This window comes from Saccostrea echinata, unplaced genomic scaffold, assembly GCF_033153115.1.
Source record: "Saccostrea echinata isolate AGI-Se365-2 ecotype Australia unplaced genomic scaffold, CSIRO_AGI_Sech_v1 ptg000009l, whole genome shotgun sequence".
NCBI lineage: Eukaryota > Metazoa > Mollusca > Bivalvia > Ostreida > Ostreidae > Saccostrea > Saccostrea echinata.
The window spans coordinates 23535355-23557465 of record NW_026889758.1 but is presented as its reverse complement, the minus strand read 5'-3'; the positions used below and the strand labels follow the sequence as shown (position 1 = coordinate 23557465).

Sequence of the window (22111 nt, the reverse complement as noted above, 5' to 3'; positions counted from 1 at the left end):
TTATGAAAAGAAATCTCTATCTCCTTTTTTTTTTTATTTTGCTGTATATTTATTTTCAGTAACTCGAAAATATAACATTTTGGAACTCGTGTTGTGCATAAAAAAGTTCAAAGGTTTTAGCTTTATCTGCAGTTTTTAGTCACTTAAAGAGGCTGGGGGGTTGTGGCCATTTTTAGACTATATTGATCTCCTTTAGAAGAAGAGCTCCATATGAAGATATAGAAAATGATCAAATTTTAAAACTAAAATTTTTGAAATTTTTCTTTGCCAAATGATAGTTGACAGCTTAAGATATCATATCTAAAAAATTAAGTTAAATCTGGTGGTTAATTTGTGGTTAATTTGTTGACCCCCCAGCCTCCTTAAAAGTCAAATATATGTAATCTTTGTCATTCATAGAATCTCCGCACTGTATGTCATTACAGTTCTATTATCAATCTAAAACTCGTTTTCTTATTGAAATAATAATCTCAGTTATCGGTTTAGTATATATGATATTGCTTAACTTGCCGTTGAATTATGTAAACAGGCTGATTTTGTCATTTGGATTTATTAAAATAAATTTTGTTAAGATCAAATTGTATTTAAACATGCATTGTACAAATTAAATTAAATGCTAAAAATATACCGCACAAAAGACTAAGAATATGTTTGCAAGTTTTCATTTTTGTGGCAGTGCTGGAGACCGGGAAAGAGGGCTAGGGTCATTTTATATTACCGGGACCTACCTACTTTACAGTGTATCTGTAAAGCTTTACAAGGATAAGCATATCCAAGTCTCTAGCATGGGGCCAGAATGGAATTTTTATATTGTAAAACTTCATATACAATAACTTTTGAAATCAATAACATTAGAATTTCATACAATAAAGAAGCCGCGAGAAATGGGGGAGGGGGGGGGAGGGGGATTCTACACACACCATCACATAACAATATTTACATGTACCTAAATGTGTGCCACATCGTAAAAAAATTTGTCATTTAAAAACTCAGCCAGTCAAGGAATATTATGAACCAGTCGCATTTAACTGACTGGATATATAAAACTTTCAATTAATTTTCACACACCCCTCCCCCCCCCCCCCAGCCGAAAAAAATCTATTAATTAATCTGCATGTCATTGATTCATAACGACAACATATATCTGATTATTTATTTATTTATTTCTTAGAAAAATCTATTTGATATTAATTTAAAAAAATGACATATTGATTTCATTCAAAGTTCGGATAAAGTATGTTGAAATGACAATAAAATACCCGATATCTATTAATACCTAGTGTATACATGTTCTTCTAAAACCATTTTATTTTACAAAATCAAACAAAATCGTTATTTTAGGATTAACTAGATTTGATAGCAGTTAAGTTTCCAGTTCCAGGCATGTGGAGCTCATGATCGCTGTTCGTTTTGAAAATGACCATGCTTATATACTTGTACGTAAGGAGAGAGTTCAAGGTGCAAAAAAAAAAAAAAAATTGAGGAATTATTTCAATATTATTTCAAACCTAACCAAATGACGTATTTGGAGGTTATGGGGTTGGTGGTTGGAAGGCACCCCCCCCCTGCACACCTAAAATGTAGGAAGATTTTAAAAATACGACAACCCTCGTATGCTATTAAACTCATGTTAACTACAAGTATTGCATGTTTCTGTCATTTAACTTTTAACACCCCCCCCCCCCACACACACACATACAATCCAACCACTGGTCATCCTGGATCTGTTCCTTTCATTTTAAATGCATGTGAATTATAATTCATCCATTTGTTTATAATTTATCAACCTGCTTACTTAGAATTAATTATTCAAAAAGTTTCCTTGCTGTGACTGAAAAAATGTGTATCATTTCAATTTAAAAAAAAAGAAGTTTTGTTACCACATGCGGGCAGAAGTCCTGATGATTTTTTGTTTGAAATTTTTTTTTATCGAATATTGCTTAACATGCAGTGTATCAACTTAATGTCCTTAAATTGTTGTACAGTATACGGTAACTCACTACATTTCACAAATTTTCTGTCTTATTATATTTAGAAAACAAAAACAAAACAAAAAAAACACAACAACAAATTTTCACTACCCAGCAGCATCCATTTTGTTGTTGTTCCCGAGAATTTTTTTGAAATATTTTTTAACGTCACATTTTGAAAGAGATATCGTTTATACTGGATTCAAACCCCCCTCCCCATCCCCCCCCCCCCAAAAAAAAATTGATATCTTGTCCTATCGAGAGCCATGCTTAAAATGAGATGTTTTTCGAATGAATTCTACAGGTTTCTCAAACGATATTACATGAGATAAATACTTTGGTTTTGAGAGAATAAATTGATATTGAACAGAAGCCGCTTGCTTCTCTGGTTTTCCTGACATTCCAGCATAGTGAAATGTAAAACAAACAAACACTCATAATTCTATACACCACTGAGGCGTGCCTGATGGATAATAGTTAATACAACTATTTATTATCATATTATACAATTATTAAAAGAGACAATGACTTAAAAATGTTTCTGGAAATGCTCAATAACATACATTCATTACCGTAGTAACATTACAATGCAAACTGAAAGTCATATTCACTCTAGAAACTTTTGACGTTAGTGCGAAAGTAACATGACGTCATTGTTTACCTGTTACAGTATCATTGATATAAATGAAGAAAAAACCTACTTAGTTTTGACGTAGGACCATAAAAATTCAGATTTGGCAACTTCTAACCTTCCTCTATTAATATCCATGAAAAACTTAAAATGTGTAAAAATTGCCATAAGGGCCCTTTTCCCATGGGCGCAATCATATAAGTTCCGGCTATATCAAGTATACTGGTCATCTTAGCATTGCGCGCACGCGCACCTGCATGCATGTTCATAATGACCATGCCATCTTGTCTACACTTATAATATGTCTGTTTATTCTTAGTATCAAAGCTTTTCATCCAAAAATATAAAAGTTACGGCTATATTAAGTATATTAATCATTTAACACATTGCACGCGCGTGCATGTGCATGCATGTGCATGATGTCCACATCATCTTGTCTACACTTGTAATATATCTGTATATTCTTAATATCAAAGCTTTTCATCAAAAAATATAAAAATTACGACTATATTAAATATATTGGTCATTTAACAGATTGCATGCGCGCGCACGTGCATGCATATGCATGCATGTGCATGATGACCATGTCATCCTGTCTACACTTTTAATATATATAAATATTTTGAGAATCAAATCATTTCATCAAAAAATATAAAAGTTACGTCTATGTCAAGTAAATTGGTCATTTTACGATTTGCGCGTGCGCGCACGTGCATACATGTGCATGTTGACCATGTCATCTTGTCTACACTTTTAATATATCCTTGTATTCTGAGTATCAAAGCATTTCATCAAAAAATATAAAAGTTACAGTATATCATGTATATTGGTCATTTTACGCATTGCACGCGCACGCACGTGCGTGCACGTGCGTGCACGTGCGCGCAAAATGACCTTCGTTCCGCAAATCTACATAACATACCTAGTAACCCTAAAAAGGTTTTAACTCAATTGGATGTGCAGTTTCCGAGAACACTCGCGGACAAAAAAGTACCGGAGAAGAAATAAGAATAAAAAAGAATAATAATAATAATAATAATAACTAGAAACTCATTGCGAGCAATGAGAGGTCTTCCGTCCGATTCTGAAAATAAAAACGAAAATTCAAGCTGAAAAAGTGATAAAACAAATTCAGACACTCTGGAGATTTAACCCTGGTGGTCAGCGTGAAAATCCAACGTGCTAACCATGAACCTTTCACTTTTTTGCATCACTTCCTGTCACCACCGGAAGTAACGCGACACACGATTTTCATACGATGCAAATAAACTGATGACGGACTATCAGTCCTGAAAGTTTCAGACTTCAGTCATTTATTGTTGCCGAGCAATTGTGAGAACAAATTCTAATTTTGAGGACAGGAAAACACGCGACCGAAAGTGAATTTTATAAAAAATCTCTAGCGTGTCTCTAGACATTGCAGTATCTACAACATGTATTAAAACATTTCAATCCTTTTCTATAAGCGATATTTATGAGAAAGTTGAATATCGAAATAACGTATTTTATCTCCTAAAACCGGAAGTTAACGTTTTTGTTTCCGGAGGAGTCTAACATATTTCAAAACAGCGAAAGAGATGTAATAAGGTGATGCAAGTTTCAATTTCAACAAGAAAAGTTGAATATTTTGATTTCTTTGATCACTTCCTGTGACGACCGGAAGTGACGGCTGACAGTTTAACCTAAATAATTTTGCCTACTCTTCAAGGTCTACTACTCAAATAAGTTTGTTGTCTTAATCTCTTACCGTTTCTAAGATCTCGCTCAGATATTTTCTCACTTTGAGGACAGAAAAACACGCGACCGGAAGTGAATTTTGCAAAGATATTTGACGTAACTCTAGACATTTGCAATCTATATAACATATGTAAAAATCATTTCAAATACTTTACCTATGAAAGATATTTATGGGAAAGTAAAATACTCAAAATATGTAGTTTTTCTCTTATAACCGGAAGTTGTCGTTTTTGTTTCCGGTGGGACCAACATATTTCGAAACTGCGAAAGAGTTGCAATAATGTGATGCAAGATTTGATTAAAAAAAGAAAAGTTGAAATTTAACGATTTCTTTGAACACTTCCGGTGACGACCGGAAGTACTGACGACGAAAACCAAGGTAATTTCGAACATCTAGAAGTCATGGTCTATCATCTCTAACAAGTCTCCAGTTCATATCTTTAGCCGTTTCTTAGATCCTTCGAGGACAAAATTTCATTTTAAAATCAGGAAATTGTCCATAACTTGGCACTGGAACCGAATTTACCAAAAAACGGAATTTTATTTAAAATTCATATAAAGACCTTTTATCCCTGAAAATTTCAAAGAAATTCATTGAATAGTTTTCGAGAAATCGCGTGCACAAAATTTTGTCTAAAAAAAAAAGAATAATAATAATAAGAAGAAGAAGAAGAAACAATAGAATCACTATAAGGTCTTCCGTGAAGACGGAAGACCTTAATAAGAAACAATAGAATCACTATAAGGTCTTCCGTGGAAACGGAAGACCTTAATAATAAGAAATCGAGTAAAAACAATATGTTCCCAAGCTTCGTTTGGGGAACATAATAATAATAATAATAATAAGAAACAGAGTAAAAACAATATGTTCCCAAACTTCGTTTGGGGAACATAATAACATATATCAACGTAAAGAAGTTAAATGTATTATGTATGCTGTCAAATATGGGCCCTCGGAAAATATGTAAACAAACCTTCAATATCGTGTACATAGCCTTCAGCAAAATTGCAGTATCCTCTTTTGAGTGATTTATTTGGAATTTTTGATTTGGATGACCACGCCGATATCACATCGTCGGTTATCTTTGGTACAGTTGCGAGAGAACGCGTCCATGCTGGTTGACCTTCACCAAACTTCGCCATCTTTCTCGTTGTCAAGAACGCTAGTTTGTCAGGTCAGCCTCGTTTTCGTATTTCGATGGCGGACGCGTGAATAGTCTATTGTCTCGCTTCACGGTCATTTGCCGATCTAGGATCGTGTTTATTCAGCACACTCTCTCCCTTTCTCTCTGAGAGAAGGTGCAAGCTTCGTAGTATGAACACAACTTACTACTCAACTTATTAGAAAGTAGGTGTCAATACTGAAATGCAATAAAAATTCAATCATGGCGACCGCAGATTTTGGCTATGACGCAGCTCGTTTAACCATGGCGCACATTTTATCCACAGCAGGCCGCCTTGGTAAAACCCCTTGTGGAGAACCCTGTATTCTGTCTTCATTTTCAAACAAGTAAAGTTAATGCAAAGCATCAAATCGGCTGCATAAAATTAAGCATTTTCAGAGAGTACTTTCACAAGTAAGCGTCCAAGGAAAGTGCAAGATATTGCAACCCCCAACTCCCCCCAAAAAAAAGAAAAAGAAAAAAAAGCACACAAATTGCAATATAAATAGAAATGACACGCGTTTTTATCAAATTAATTCATCGATATGAAATCAGTGATGAATCATAAGAAAGAATTGTTATATTCAGATCCACGTGCTGATGACCCTGGATCTTTGTTACGTGACGATGCCGATGATTTCTGCACGGAGCGGTGATGGACAACAAGATTGATGCAAAGTGAAGACAAAATTATCGTTGTAACATTCGCAGCTGTAGCATATTCAAAACAATTTTTACTAGTTCTACAAACGCTTCAACTCAAGTTACTATAGCTCAGTCGGTAGAGCGCTCGCTCCGTGATCGGAAGGTCGTGTGTTCGAATCACGGCTGCGACTGACCTAAAAACCGAGGCCCTGTGTCACGGTAGGCCTTGTGCAAAAAGAACCCTCACTGCTCAATGGTCCTGAGTGCCGAGTAAAGGTCTAAATTTGAAGCCCTTCGCCGGTATATGATGACGTCTATATATGAGTGAAAAATTCTCGAACAGAACGTTAAACAACATACAATCAATCAATTTATCACTTTTGCCACTGCAATATTCTAACGATTTGTTTTCATATCATACACTTCCATGTTGGGGAGTACCTATTGTACCTCTTTTTCATATAGTCATACATTAATAATTATCTGATGAGAAAATGAAAATAAAATTGTCAAATATAACAACAATAAAAAATTAATACTTACTTAAAGCAAATCTTTTAAATATTTTACTCATGATTTTTATACATGTTATCATAAACGAGTTTTTTTTCACCGAACTAATAAAAAAAAGTCTCATTTCCCCATGTCACCACAAATAGATCGTCCGCTGCTTTATTTTATTTCATCGAATCACCATTCATCTAAATCAAAAAACCGATACCTATAATTATGTACTGCGGTCTTTGTACAATGTTTATTCGATTCAAATCAGAACTGTCGGGGGAATTGCATTTTTGAAAGAATTAAAGAAATTATCCAACTAAAAAAAATTTTTAAAAATGGACTCTTTTATAGAAATTAAACATTTTATTCTGTTTTTAAAACTCATTGCTCAAGTTTTCTCTTAGACTTATTTCTCGTAGTAACGACTTTTGAAACATTCAACATATATTAAATCAATTTTAAATTAGCTTTCGTGACTACAATGTTAGATTTTACTGCAATTTTTTCTCTCATAAATTAATTTTGCAGTGCTTTGAATCACAACCTTTTCTGATCACCACCACCTTCCTCTCTGCCTCAATCAATTATTTCTGTAAAGGAGAAGAAATTATCCATAAGATTACTAAATGTGATTAACAACTGTACATTTCATCCTAATGTATTTTTTCTTCCTGACGTTTATTATAAAAATTCAAAAGACTAAGGAAATGAAAATTCAGTTAGATAATTCATTACACCCCAACACATGTTAAACCAAAACCATGTTTGGGGAGGGATTATTTCTGTAAGGAAGGATTACTATATGTGATGAACAACTGTACATTTCATTTAAATGTATTTTTTCTTCCTGACGTTTATTATGAAAATTCAAAAGGAAGTGAAAATTCAGCTAGATATTAATCCATTATACCCCGACACATGTAAAATCAAAACCATGTTTGAGGAGGGATTATTTCTGTAAGGAAGAAATTATCCATAAGATTACTATATGTGACAAAAAATGTATTTTTTTCTTCCTGACTTTTATAATGAAAATTCAAAGGGAGATGAAAATTCAGCTAGATAATCCATTATACCCCGACACATGTAAAATCAAAACCATGTTTGAGGAGTGATCATTTCGTATTTCGTCTTAGTAATTATCTTCATGTTATACAAACTGTATATTTATTTCTCTCTTTAAAAAACTAAAACTGACCATTATGGACAAATACCCCCGCTGGTTTTTTCAGAGAAGGTGCCAAGTCACAAACACTAGTATTTGATTGATTTAAGAGGTGCTCACAATTTGTTTAAACATTAAGAATGAAAATTTACCGGTAATTGCTCGTTATATTCTTAATGAATAAAACTAAGTCGCAGCCTAATAAAACATCAATACTAATAATAACATTGTTTTGTTTTGGGGGGGTTTTTCCATTGAAAAAAATAATAACAATTTTTCAGGTATTTCTCTATTGGAAAGTATGGATGCATTATCTATCCATTTTTTCTATAGTGACTGTAGGTCAAGATCACGACACACCCTCAGGTCATAAGCAGTCTTTGTGTGAAGTGGAAAATCCCAACATTATTCTCCATAAGAAAGACATGGACTAAACACGTATTATGAGCTTTTTCTGTCAGTGAACTTGAACTTGCCCAGGTCATAAGCAATCTTTGTGTAAAATGATAACTCGCCAAGTTTACCCATACGAAAGATATGGACTGGACACTAATTATGAACTTTTTCTTTCACTGACCTTGAACTTGCCCAAATGACATTGAGTAAAGGTCATGACACACCCTCAGGCCATGAACAATCTTTGTGTGAAGTAGTAGATTCTAATGTTTCTCCGTAAGAAAGATATGGACCGGACACGTTTGCACAGACATCTAGACGGACAAGGTGGTTCCTACATCTATATACCCCCCAAACATTGTTTGACGGGGATATATATATATATATATATATATATATATATATATATATATATATATATATATATATAATCATACCGTTTCTTAAAATTTCCGTCACATTATGTGTTTTCTGACATTCCATCTTCATGTTGGAAAAGGAAGCTCTCCATCTTCAACAATTAGTAATTTTTTTTCAAATCTAGTGAATATTTTGCGTACAATAACCAATGTCAAAAATTACATTATATGGTACTCACACATATCCATCGACTTCCAGTATCATAGATCCATGCATATTTCTACCATATGCTTTTTCCATTTTTTTATTTATATCTTCGGGGAAATCAACCCATCTTCCATTCTTTTTGTATGCCCAGATAATATCAAAACCACAATCTTAACGCAATTAGAAAGTCTTATTTACTTGTATATATACATGTAGTAAATTCCTTCATTCGTTAGAACTTCTTATACTAGTAATGCAAAATGTAACACTGTATATATAGTGATAAAAGAATACAGGCTCAACCTGAAAATGGGATTTGATCTTTTTCTTTCATTTGTTCTTTGGTTCCATGAACCTGATATTCTTCCTCCTTTCTACTATTTGCAGGTTTAGAATCCGACGTACTGGGTGAAAATGTTTCTTTAATGGACATAGCTTCCGCTCCTCCAAGTGAACCTTCGATTGCCTGAACGTTAGTCGTTAATTTACCAACACTTCCGTATACCTTTAAGGGATCACTACAAGTAAGTAAAGAACATATGTTATATACATTTTTCACTGTAATGTATTCGCAGCTTTCGCCAAACAATGTTAATAAATTTTCTTGGTACTTCCCCAAAAACCTGTAAATTGCTGACCAAATTAGTAATTCCGAAGAATGAGGTAAGGACCATTTATCGTTAGTTTTGAATTGAGGGAAGACTGATTTTGATATCTCTAAAATTACTTTCAGTGACGCCACTGAACACAGAGTCCAAAATTCACCATATTACCAATAATTATTTTAGCACTATCACTTTTTAAATTGGCTTTTGATCTTTTTACTGATTTCTATCTAAAATCAAAATATTTCTTTAAAAAATAATATTTGAAATAAAAAAAAATATTTTGAATAGAATTAAATATCAAATTCAATATATTCACCATAATTTAATCTCAAATAATCCATCACATCCAAATTTGTATCGACCTTTTTTCATGTTTGGCCATCTGACCTGCAAGTCAAACATTATTGTATATATGACGGTTATCAATTACTTGGAAATCTGTTCAAGATCTGTATAAGCAGTAAATAATAGACAACTATAAATATAATAAAAAAAAACACACTTGTTGAATGATAAAATATCTCACAATAACTATTCCATTTCCGTATACGTAAATCACAACCCCAACACTTCCAATTCCCCCATCTTGGTTTTCATACTTCCAATTATCACCTGCAATTTTTTTTAATTTTCATCTGGATTTCTAATAAAAATTCTTACATGACGATCTAAATATTACTTTTACGTTACTTTACAAAAATGCATTCAAATTAGATAAAAGAAATAAATTATTGAATGGACAACCTCGCTCAACTAAACAGCCGACAGCGATTAGGCTTCCTTTCAACACCCGCGGTTCGTCCACTAACAAGACGTCGTAACCTAGGAGTGGGTGGCATCTATAGCTGTTCCGGTGTCCACAATCCCACAAAACCCAAACAGAGGTATGTTCTGTACGTGGAGTATCAACAGAAAATATTTAAAATATTGCAAAAGACATGTTGAAAATGATGGCAACTACAATTCTAGCCGTTAATTTTTTACATATATACACATGTTTAGTGAAAATATCATTTTTTTCATTTTTTGCTGATCTGCCTTATAATTTGTTCAAGCAAATTGATGAAAAGATAATTTAATTCTGAAAGCACACATGGCAGAGAAGTTTATCCATTACCGTCATGCCCTATTACAGTTCCCGGACCTCCTTGATCCTGATCATTCCACCTCCAGTCGGGGCCTCTTCTAACCCTGGCACCGAGGGGAGGTAGATTACTGTCTTTGTACTCTGTATGAATATTTGACGTAGGTTCGTGGTCACTGAGAAATTTACCCAAATGGGTGATTTCCTCCTGGTTATATGTAAAGGTGAAGATAACAAATAATGATTAATCTCATCCAGTTAAAAAAACAACAGGACAAAACACCTGAAAGCACCAGAGGTGGGATTAGGTGCCTATGAACGGAGGAGTAAGCATCCCCTGACGACCGGTCACAACCACTGTAAGCCCTATGTATTGATCAAGTAGAAGGAGTACTCCGTAGTCACATTTGGCATTAAAGCAATGACTTAATAAGTGGTATGAAACATGTCAGACAAAACACGACCCAACAATAGGTTGTATTTATAAATATAAAGTCATTATAACGACTGTAGAATATGCCAGAAAACTTGACTTTAAACGGGGTTGTTGAAATCCTTGTAACGTCATCTTATTTGTCAGTAGCTTGTCTCGGTTTAATAATTGATAATAATCAGGGCATGCTCTTGCAAATCGAATCAGTGGGGAGACATAAACACCATATGCAGGTGATTTTCGAATATTACATAACATAAACAAGGCAAGTTGACGATGGAAAGCTGAAGTCATCATGCTTGTCATACAATTTAGTTATCAGTTGACCATTATTGTCTGTAGTCAGTATAGCATCCAAGTATGGGACAGATTTAACAGACTCTGTAGCGTCTTTTGTTTCGAGTTCACTGGGATATAACAAGTCGACATATGAATGAAAGTTTCTATCGATAATCGATTAAATGTCGTCTATACACCTAAATGTCGACTTGGTGGCAACAGCGAGAGCAATATTAAATGAATATTCTTTTCCTTCATTCATTTTTCATGATAATTTTTGAAAGCAAAAATAAAAAACAAACAAATGCTTACCCAATCTTCGCTAAAACCCAAATGATTCAAAAGTGGGTTATCCGACAGTCCTAATTTATTCCTCCAGGAAATATCATCTTCCTCAAAATTAACTCCTCTTTCAATCATTTCAACAGCTTGTGTCTATAATTTAGTAGTATACAAAATATGTACTAATACTTATGTTTCTAATCAGATAAATGTATACTGAAATAGGCAATGCTACATGTAAGTATATTAACGTAAAAATTGTAAATATATGATTTAAAATTTTAGTCATACAACTGTAACGGTAACATATTCTATTATTGATTAAAGCAAGTTATACATTTGGAATTCATAATTATATATATTGCATAAATGAACCGAAAATAAATTGTTTTAGTGGGACTCTTAAGTCCTCCCTGATTTTGTACATGTTTTTAGCGCCAATACTTATACAAAATTTGAGTCTATAACGCTTAAATCAACAATTAGCATGAATACAAAAACTATTAAGGTTTATAGAACTAACCATATTCTGTGTCATCCTGACTAGCTTATGGATTTCTGAAGATTTGTACATCTTGCCGTGTGTCTTCTTACACACTTCTATCATCAAGTCCTGGAACATTTCAGATTAAGCTTTAAGAGTCTATGAAAAGCTTTGAACCCACGTTTGTTCATGCATTCATGTATATTTCTTTCGAATACTCATAAAAGTTACAAGCAAAAAGAAAACTTAAAATGTTGCACGTCTATTATTTGATATTTTCAAATAATACATACATGTATATGTAACTCCTTATCATTTGATATTTTGACACCTTTTTCTTGGCATTAGCAAGTAATGCACACATGTATATCATTCTGTAAATTTTGAAAATACTGAAAGGGAAGTAAACTTTACAAGTTGTTAATGGTATCTTATAAATTGTCCACTTTTTCCATTTAGTGATTCAGAAGATATAAAAGATTGCAGCAGATGTTCGTGGTCACTCCTGTTACCAAATGTGGATAATCATGCTTGTCAAACTGGTTTTAAAAAATAGAGAGATTTTTCAAAAATGTTTGCATTTCCAATTGTTTACATGAAAAGATAGTCGCTTTAAGAATTTCAATAAAATTTGGAGAAAACGAACAGTTTTGTTTGTTTAACGTCCCCCTCGAGAATTTTGCAATCATATGGAGACGCCGCCACTTGCCGGTGGAGAGCTGCAAATTTTGACGTATGCTCGGCACTCAGGGCCATTGAGCAGTGAGGGATCTTTTTCGTGCCAGAACCTACTTCGACACGGGACCTCGGTTTATAAAGTCTCATCCGAAGGACCGGTCTTCACGTCCCACAGTGGGATTCAAACCCGTGACGTAAGGATCAACTCCTTACTCCGCGATTCTAGAGCAGACGCTCTTACCACTGCGCCTCCCGGACAAACAGTAAACTAATCAAGTTCTAAAGTTGATTACTTTTCGTTTTTAGAGGTTGTGTTTACTCTGCTCCCGATTTGTATTCTTTCAGTATATATGTGAGTTATTTATTTCGTGGCCACGAATTTTTATTTTGCTCTCACAAACTTTAAGACGTATTCATAAATATGATGTTTCTTTTGAAATAGTTTAGGCAAAATTGCAACTTATTCGAAGCATTTGCAGGACTTTTCAACAGCTTGCTTTCAACCTATTTCTTTTGTAATACATAAACATGTATTAAGATTATTTAAAAACATACCGGAATTGTATTCACCAAAGACACCGAATACACTCGAAATTTACGCTTCTCCAAGTCCGCTGCAGTTTCGTTTATCCACATGTGTGTCTATATAAATGACAAATATCATAGAACTAAAACAAATATTATCAAACATTTCGTGTACAAAGAAAGCATCACAAAAAAATACATTGCTCTCTCCATTACAAGAATGATAATTCAAGAATGGGTTATTTTAATTGTAAATGTCAGTTTTATGCCCATGAAATGTTATACCAATACACTTGATTCTGGGATAAAGTCGTCTTCACCAGAAGCTCTCGTGTCAGGTGTACCTTTACCATCACTGAATAAAATAATCCTGGATCTTATCCTTATATTCTTCATTGACGTATTTCCATCTGAAAATTTAAGCACAAAATTTTACTAGGAGACTTGAAACATGAGTCCCGTACTTAATTTATTCTTTTATAAAATGCAAAATTATATTGAGATCATACCGTGCCCTAGACAGCAAGCCAACGCCATGTAAAGACCAGCTGCCATTGGAGAAGGCCCGGATGGCGTCAACAAATCTGTATTGTAAGGAAGTAATCAATGAAAAGAATGCGCATTTCAGAAGAGTAGAATGTGTACTGACATCATATAAAATGTAGAACCTTTTTCGAAAAGTAATTTTTACCTAGAGTTTTTATTACTCTGTCATAGTCATTTGTCATATGCTGTACAACTCTAGTCTGAGCTCCAAATGTCGCGATCCCAATATTCTCTTCTATACCCAGCACTGCTGCAACACCTGCAATACCTGTGGTATAAAAAATATGGGAGGTCAACATTACCGCTACATTTATATAAGAAATTTCCAGACAGCAGTACGTCAAGCAAATTACCTTCAAAGGTCTACCAATTATGTAAAGACTATGTGTTTTATCCATAAACATTGCTCGGTTTTAACACTTTCTAAAAATATTTATTAAATAAAATAGACTTGAAATAAAAATTGGAAAAAAAAAAAAAACAAAACATTCCGATCAAAGTCTTACTTTCACCTCCCCGTGGTGAGCTGGGGAAACAGGTATTTTGCATGTACATGTACTTTAAATCAATCTGTAGTTCTGTACATGCATAATCCGCAGGCTAACGAAAGAGGCAATGTAGCGGTAACGTATACTTTTAAATGCAGCGGTAATATAACCTTTTTCGTAGCGGTAATGACAATTTTGAAAATGTAGCGGTAATGATACGCACCCAAACATATAACCAAGAATACGTAGTAGAAATTTTAATAAAATGACATGTACGCGGCCAGGAACACGTTAAGTTCCTAGGCAGTACCGTTGTCAGAAACCTTTAAAGTTAAGCACTAAAACTGGTTCGTTGTCATAAACATACAGGTGGGGTTATGATAAAATCCGTCCGGTGTCATGCAAAAGATACAAGAATTTATACATAATGCCTAAATTTTAACGTTTTTGACAAATTCTAAGAATAAATTTGAATTTTGGGAAACAGGTACAACATTCAGTATTCCATACAAAGATTTCTGTATTTGATATCCACAATACATTTTGAGGAGTTTTGGATGGCGATCACATACCCATGTGTGAAGCCATAATCGTGAGCTGGAAAATTATATATTTCTTATATTTAATTCATCGAAATGGTTCTTTTATTTTAAAATATGAAGAGAAACTTCTTTTTCAATGTATTAGGCAAGTGACAGCCTTTTGTAGCTTACATGTTTTAAGAAATCGCAATTTATAAGCAAAAAGTCCGTTGTCAGTACATGTTAAGTTTATCTGGTCCGGTGTCATTTTTCTTACCATGTAAGAAAATCAATAAAATGCAACAGAAATGATCAAATATATGCTTAATTTAAAAGAATACAAAGCATATTACAAATATATTTGAATCTCGGGGTCGTCTTAAAGCAGCTCACACCAACGTGCTAACTATTCTGCGATGTTTTTATTTTCAATTCATTTTCTCTTAGGAACCTGCATCCTAGCTAGTATGCAAACATATACAATTCCTTGTATATCATCAGTATAACAAAATTAAAATGATATGCTTAGGTCACATTTAAGCCGATGGTCGGGCGACCAAATTATATTCGTATCGTCGGCTGAAAAACATGATCGGACGACACCAGTATCGGGCGACGCAGAGTAGTCATATTAATTCTTAGGAACATCGATACCTTTAAAAGTAAAAATATTTATAAGTTGGCCAACCGTCGCCCAATCATCGTTTGCTAGGCCGCAGTTTGATTTTCATCTTCGGCCGACAGTTGTACGAAAACCCAATTCCTAAATGTCGACCGACTTTAAAAATTGTATGCCGATGGTCGGCCGATGATCGAAGGTTGGTAGACGGACTATTCATTGAGTGCTTCAATAAGTGTCATATGATGTATTTATTTTGATTTGAAATGCACATATTGAATAACATAATTATTCAGTTTAAAGCCTTTTGTGTGCATTCACCCATGGTTTGTTGATAGGTGTATATAGATAGAAATGGCCTTAGGTCATTAATTATACCCAGGACTAATTTTGGATGTTTCTTTTAATTTCATTGGTGTTTTACTTTGTATTTTACTTGGGGATTGGTTCATGTTTTTCCCTCCAGAAGGTTCTTGGTTTTCTGGACATTCTTTGTCCAGAGGTTGGTCAGTCATCATGTGTATTTGGTTATCTGACATTTTGACTATGACCTTTTGATAGAGACCGACTTTTCTTCTCCTTCTGGTAAGTTAACAATTTATTACTAAAATTAATATGATTCTAATATTTAAATTAAATGTCCAATCTGCAATTTTGCATATTTAATATATTTCCCAAGCACTTTCCCTGAGTAAATGAGATCAGTGAGAATGATATTTTAAAATATGATGTAAATAGAAAGATCTCATTGTTAACTATTTTTAAGGTAACATATTTTTATGTTATGGTGTGTAATATTGTGTAATTAATTTATAGATCCCTCTGAGACTGTATACATTGTTTATATGCAGCATAATTGCTTGCTGTTACACACCTATTCCCATAGAATGGTATGCATATAATGATTTTATGATTATTCAGTAATATATAATGTTCAAGTACATTATGATGATAATTATTGTAACGTTTTATGACGGGAATTGATTGTTCTTTAATTGTGGAGAAATATATGTATATTCTGTGTATAATGAATTATCTCCCTTGACAATTATTGTATTACTTTTATGCTTATATTTACACTTGTTATTTTGTTAATATTGCAGGGTTTCCTCATTTGATTTCATCATATGATTTCCTCATTTGATTTTCTCATTTACCTGGCAATAAAGTCTTGTCAAAAGAACCCTCAACAGGCTGTTATTCTTCAATAACCCAAAACCTGTTACAAATTGGCGCCCACGTTGGGACAAGACGCCGCCAGGAGGATATGATCTACCTTGGAGAAGATTCCTACACAAACTCCCACCATGTGATCTTCTATGGCCATTAACTGACTACCGGTATATAGATATATAGACTACATGTATTTGAGCTGTTGGATCCACCACGACCAATGTAGTGCTACAGTCGTGACCGTGATCTGCAGGCCTACACGTGTATGTGAGTGAGCTCATAGACAATTGAATGTGTATATATTTGTGTTTATTGTGTCTTTCTGCAATTGTGATTGGTTTAACTGAAGATCAGCTGATCGGTAAGTCATTTTTGTGCTTGATACATAATGCCGGCATAGAGGTGCATAGATGTACATACCTGTAGATTAAAATATTTGTCTGTCAAATTTTTGAACAGCAGTATTAGCTGTAATTTTTTTAGGACTATATTCATTGTTAGTTACCATCGTTACACTCTGTTGAATATGGGGTACCCCGGTTATTTTACACATTAGTTAGAACATTTTATTATTTGATTGTTTATAAAGTGCCATATTATTTGATCTTAGTGTAGGATATATAGCCAAAAGTGAGCGCAGAGTACAAGAGATCACCTGAATTGCACTTTATTTCTGTATTCCTTGGTACCCATATTACTACATAAGTAACATCATGGAGTAGATACTAATCATCTATTGCTTTGACGCATACAGGACAGTAAGACAGACTAGACAGTTTTACAGGTATATAGTTGTCTGTCAAATAAGATTATTTGATTTGAGGATCAGATTCTGGTTGGTTGATTGGGTTGTTATTTTATAGTTGTAAAAAGTTTGTGTTTTAAACCCCCTTGCCCATATTCTTTTCCCTACATATTCTATTTATTTTCAGATTAAATTAGACAGCTTTAGTATACTACATATATCTTATTTTCAGACGTGTTCGGTTTTGTTTTCTTCCGTAAATCCGTCGGGTTCGTTTCTGTTTATAGCTAGCTTTGCGTTCTTCATTTTCGATCGAGCTCGATATTCCGATCTTGCGGATACCGGAAGTTTCGTTTTTGTAAACACGCGATTTTGTTTTTTGTTTCAATTTTTTATCTTTGGCTTTATTTATTTATTATTTACCTCATTTTTGTATTTATTTATTCTAGTAGTTAATAATTTTCTTCATCCCTTAATATATAACCAGCCCAGCAGCGGATTTTCAGGTAAATTGTGAATAAAATACTTTTAAAAAGTTGCAGTAGTTTGGAATCAGCTGTTTGTGTGTTGAAATTCTTCTGTCTAACTTTTATTTCAGCTTATTCGTTTCCCAGCATCCAGTTATCATTGAATTTATTTCAGCATCTATTACAGGGCATCCCAGTACAAAGCAGTAAATTTTAAATGATTATTTTGCTTTTCAGAGAGCTGTAGTTTTGAATATATTTACAGTACATATTACTTTTATTTATTGAATTTGTATATACAATACCAAATTGCAAACCGGAAGTGCAGTATTCCACCGGAAGTGCATATCTACTTTCACTTTGACTTTCACTTCGATTTTTAAATATTAGTTAAACAATCCCTTTTTATTTAAGTTCTTTTTGAACTTACCCTCCTGAATTCGTTTATATTTTTCTCCAGTATTACTTAGTTCAAATTTGGACTACCCTCCTGAAAATTTCTACACTGAATTTATTTTTTTTCCCCTGTGTTTCATTGTGTTTATTGTGTTTAAACTTTGATATCGCCCCTTTATCTACTATATTGCCCACCTGATACTGCCAAAAATTTTTTTTTGCCCTGTGTTTATTTAGTCAGTTTCTGACTACCCTCCTTGTTCTACATACTTGCTGATACATGTGTGATTGAATTATTTTATTTATCCCTGTACATAATTTGTTGAAATCTTTTTACACGCTTGTTTTCATCAATCTATATCAACCATGGAGAAGGAAAAAGCATCATCCGCAGAGTCTCCAAAATCTATAATGTCAGGTGAAGAGATTGATCAGCTGGTGAAAATGATTTCAGTCATGGGAGTTAAACCGAAGTGTGACACACCACAAGATCTACTCAAATGGATGTCAGAAATGGTAGGTAAAAAGGAACATGTTCCTGAAACATTTTCAGTTAAGAAGGAACCCCCCACACCTACATAAAAACAGACGATGGAGTATCCTGTGTCCTTCAAGCAACCTTTGCGTATTTCCACATTTTCTGGAGGCGGAAAAGGAGAAACATCGTACGAGCTCTGGCGATACGAGGTGACATGTCTGTTGAAGGAAGGCCACTCTAAAGAATCCATACTGATGGCTATCAGACGATCATTGAAGGGAGAGCCTGCCAATGTCTTGATGAGTCTAGGAACCATTATTAAGGTTGAGGACATTATCGTGAAGTTTGATAGCATTTATGGAAGTGTGCTGGAAACAGAGGACATACTTGCAGAGTTCTACAGTGCAAGGCAAAAGGACACAGAGGACTGTGCTTCCTGGAGTGTGAGGCTGGAAGATCTCATTACTAGAGCGATTCAGAAGGGAAAGGTGTCCCCATTTGGAGCAAATGAGATGCTTAGAACCATGTTCCATAAAGGACTACGGCCTGATCTCAGAGGTATCACAGGACATCTCTTTCAGACCATTCATGATTTTGATAAGCTGCGAGTTGCGATACGGAAGATAGAGACGGAGCATGTGCCAGTAGGGAAACCAAAACAAGCTATTGTGAAGGCTGCGAAAAGTGATGAACGATTTGATCAGCTACAGGCTCAGCTGAACCAACTTTCAACATAGATGGCACAGATGAGGCAGCCATATCCTCAATATCAACAGCCTAGATTTAGACAGCCATTTCAGAGAGGACGAAGAGATCCTAGAGGATATAAGTCACAATCAGCAAGAATGCCTTATTCCCAGAGAGTGTCAACAGATGAGGTACAGGCTACATTCTCACCTAGAGTGCAACAAAGTAACGTGATATGCTATCGTTGCCATCAAGAAGGACACATTGCTGCTGGATGTAGAGTTCGTCTCGGATCATCAGCGATCAGCCCGTTTAAACTCCAACAGGCAAAATCCTGGGGCCAAGGGTCTGGCCATGCCAAATTCAGGTCCAACTCAAAAGAATTAGTAGGCGAGGCAAATGAAGTGACTGTGGCAGTCAATGATGTTACATGTGCAGCATTACTGGATACAGGTGCAACAGTTTCCACCATCAGCACAGATTTTTATCAGACATTTATCTCATATTGAGATGCATCCAGTTGAGGAAGTTTTACATATAGAGTGTGCCGATGGAGAACAGATCCCATATTTTGGATATATTTGTGTGACCTTAACTGCTTATGGAACACCACTTGATGAATTACAGAACTGCCTTTTCCTCAAATACCAGACAGCACTTATAACTCTCGAGTACCAGTACTCATTGGAACCAACATTATCAACCGATTGATGGAAGATGCACGAGAAGAATTTGGTTCAAGATATTTACAAGATGCTGATCTCCATACATCATGGTACTTAGCATTTAGATGCATGAACTTGAGAACAAGAGAACTACAGAGGAATGGAAACAAGCTTAGCATCACCAAGTCAGCTGAACCTCAAAGGATTACTATACCCCCTAATGGATGTGTTGTGGTCAAAGGATATTTGGATAGAAAGTTGCCCTACCAGCAAGTTCTTGCCATGCTACAAGCAACAAAACGCTCCAGTATCCCGACTGATTTGGACATCACACCATCATTACATTTCTACAACTTTGAGGATAGCCATAATGTTCCAGTTGAGATTAGCAATGTCACTACAAGAACAGTTTCTATTGCACCTAGAGCCATTCTTTGTGAGCTGCAACCAGTCACCATTTTGAATACAGAGATGAGCAAGTCATCATTTATACCTGAAATGGACAGCTTATTTGAGAAGATTAAGATCTCTCCGAATATTTCATTAGAGGAGCAGAAGAGATGTAGAGATCTGATTACTGAATATGCAGATATTTTCTCAAAGAGTTCTACGGACATTGGAACGACGGACAAGGTCAAGCATAGAATAGACCTACATGATCCGACACCGTTCAAAACAGAAATACAGAAGAATTCCTCCTGCTGTCATTGAGGAAGTAAGGACACATATACAGGAACTTCTAGCAAGCGGTGTTATACGTCCGTCCCATTCACCATTTTCGTCTAATGTGGTCCTTGTAAGGAAACATGATGGGTCATTACGCCTCTGTATAGATTACAGACAGCTAAATTCAAGAACTATCAAAGATAATTATGCCCTACCACGTATAGACGAGATATTAGATTCATTATCAGGGAACAGATTCTTTACAGTACTTGACATGAAGTCCGGGTATCACCAGATTGAAATTGGAGGCACACAAAGAGAGAACTGCATTTACTGTGGGGCCATTGGGATTTTATGAGTTCAACAAGATGAGCTTCGGACTAGCCAGTGCGCCTGCCATCAGCGTTTGCAAGAACGGTGCCTAAGTGACCTGTACTTAAAGATCTGTTTTATTTACTTGGATGACCTGATAATCTACTCTAAGACTTTTGAGGAACATCTTCACAGACTAAGACAAGTTTTCGACCGAATTAGACAATTTCATCTCAAATTTTCACGCAAGAAGTGTTCATTCTTAATGAATAAAGTCAAATATATAGGACATATCGGATGTGAAGAAGGAGTGGAAGCAGACCCGGATAAGATAGACAAAGTTAAAAACTGGCCCACCCTGTAAAACCCAGAAGAAGTAAGATCATTTCTAGGATTTGTCGGTTATTATAGAAAATTTATACAGAACTATGCCAAAATTGCACGTCCATTGATAGATATTATGGCTACTGGAAAGAAGACTAGGAACAGAAAAGAACAGTCTCCAAAGTGGAAGTGGGGTGAGCAACAAGCACAGGCTTTTAAGGTTTTAAAGGACAAACTTACTACTCCCCCTATACTTGCATACCCTGATTTTACCAAGCGTTTTGAGCTACACACAGATGCCTGTGGAACAGGACTTGGAGCCGTTCTATACCAGGAACAAGATGGACACAACAGAGTTATCGCCTATGCCAGCAGGGGATTGTCCAGATCTGAAAGAAATTATCCCACACATAAGTTGGAGTTTTTAGCTCTCAAATGGACGATAACAGAAAAAATTTCAGATTACCTTATGGGTCAGACATTCTCTGTATATACGGATAACAATCCATTGACGTATGTTTTAACCTCCGCCAAGCTTGATGCAACTGGACATAGGTGGATTGCTGCCCTTTCCGCATACCAGTTCACCATTACGTACAAGCCTGGCAGGACAAATGCAGATGCTGATGCCCTTTCTCGACTTCCAGAGACTCTCAGTACTGAGTCAGTTAGAGCCATATGTAATCTGGAAGAAGGACATCCTCTCATTGAAACTTTACCAGTACATCTCGCAGTTAGCCAGAATATAAAGCCATCAATCCATGACTCTGATACATTCCAGAGGATAGACCTCCATGATATACAAAAGAAAGATTCCTTGATATCTATTTGGAAGGATTATGTCAGGAATGGTAAAAGACCAAAGAAAGATAC

General features: G+C 35.0%; 1 protein-coding gene across 1 annotated transcript in view; it reads right to left on the bottom strand.

The window, feature by feature from the left end:
* Positions 1 to 7199: 7199 nt before the first annotated feature.
* Positions 7200 to 22111, bottom strand: part of LOC133182550 (uncharacterized) — a 34370-nt gene continuing 19458 nt past the window's right edge. Inside the window, exons 8-21 of the mRNA XM_061317398.1 lie at positions 13843 to 13965; positions 13661 to 13735; positions 13437 to 13561; positions 13182 to 13268; positions 11988 to 12077; positions 11495 to 11617; positions 10504 to 10678; positions 10131 to 10277; positions 9913 to 9998; positions 9703 to 9773; positions 9082 to 9296; positions 8810 to 8948; positions 8649 to 8722; positions 7200 to 7240 (exon numbers count right to left, since the gene is read on the bottom strand). Coding sequence (XP_061173382.1) covers positions 7227 to 7240; positions 8649 to 8722; positions 8810 to 8948; positions 9082 to 9296; positions 9703 to 9773; positions 9913 to 9998; positions 10131 to 10277; positions 10504 to 10678; positions 11495 to 11617; positions 11988 to 12077; positions 13182 to 13268; positions 13437 to 13561; positions 13661 to 13735; positions 13843 to 13965 — 1544 coding nt within the window. The 3' untranslated portion in view covers positions 7200 to 7226. The remainder of the gene's footprint in view (positions 7241 to 8648; positions 8723 to 8809; positions 8949 to 9081; positions 9297 to 9702; positions 9774 to 9912; positions 9999 to 10130; positions 10278 to 10503; positions 10679 to 11494; positions 11618 to 11987; positions 12078 to 13181; positions 13269 to 13436; positions 13562 to 13660; positions 13736 to 13842; positions 13966 to 22111) is intronic.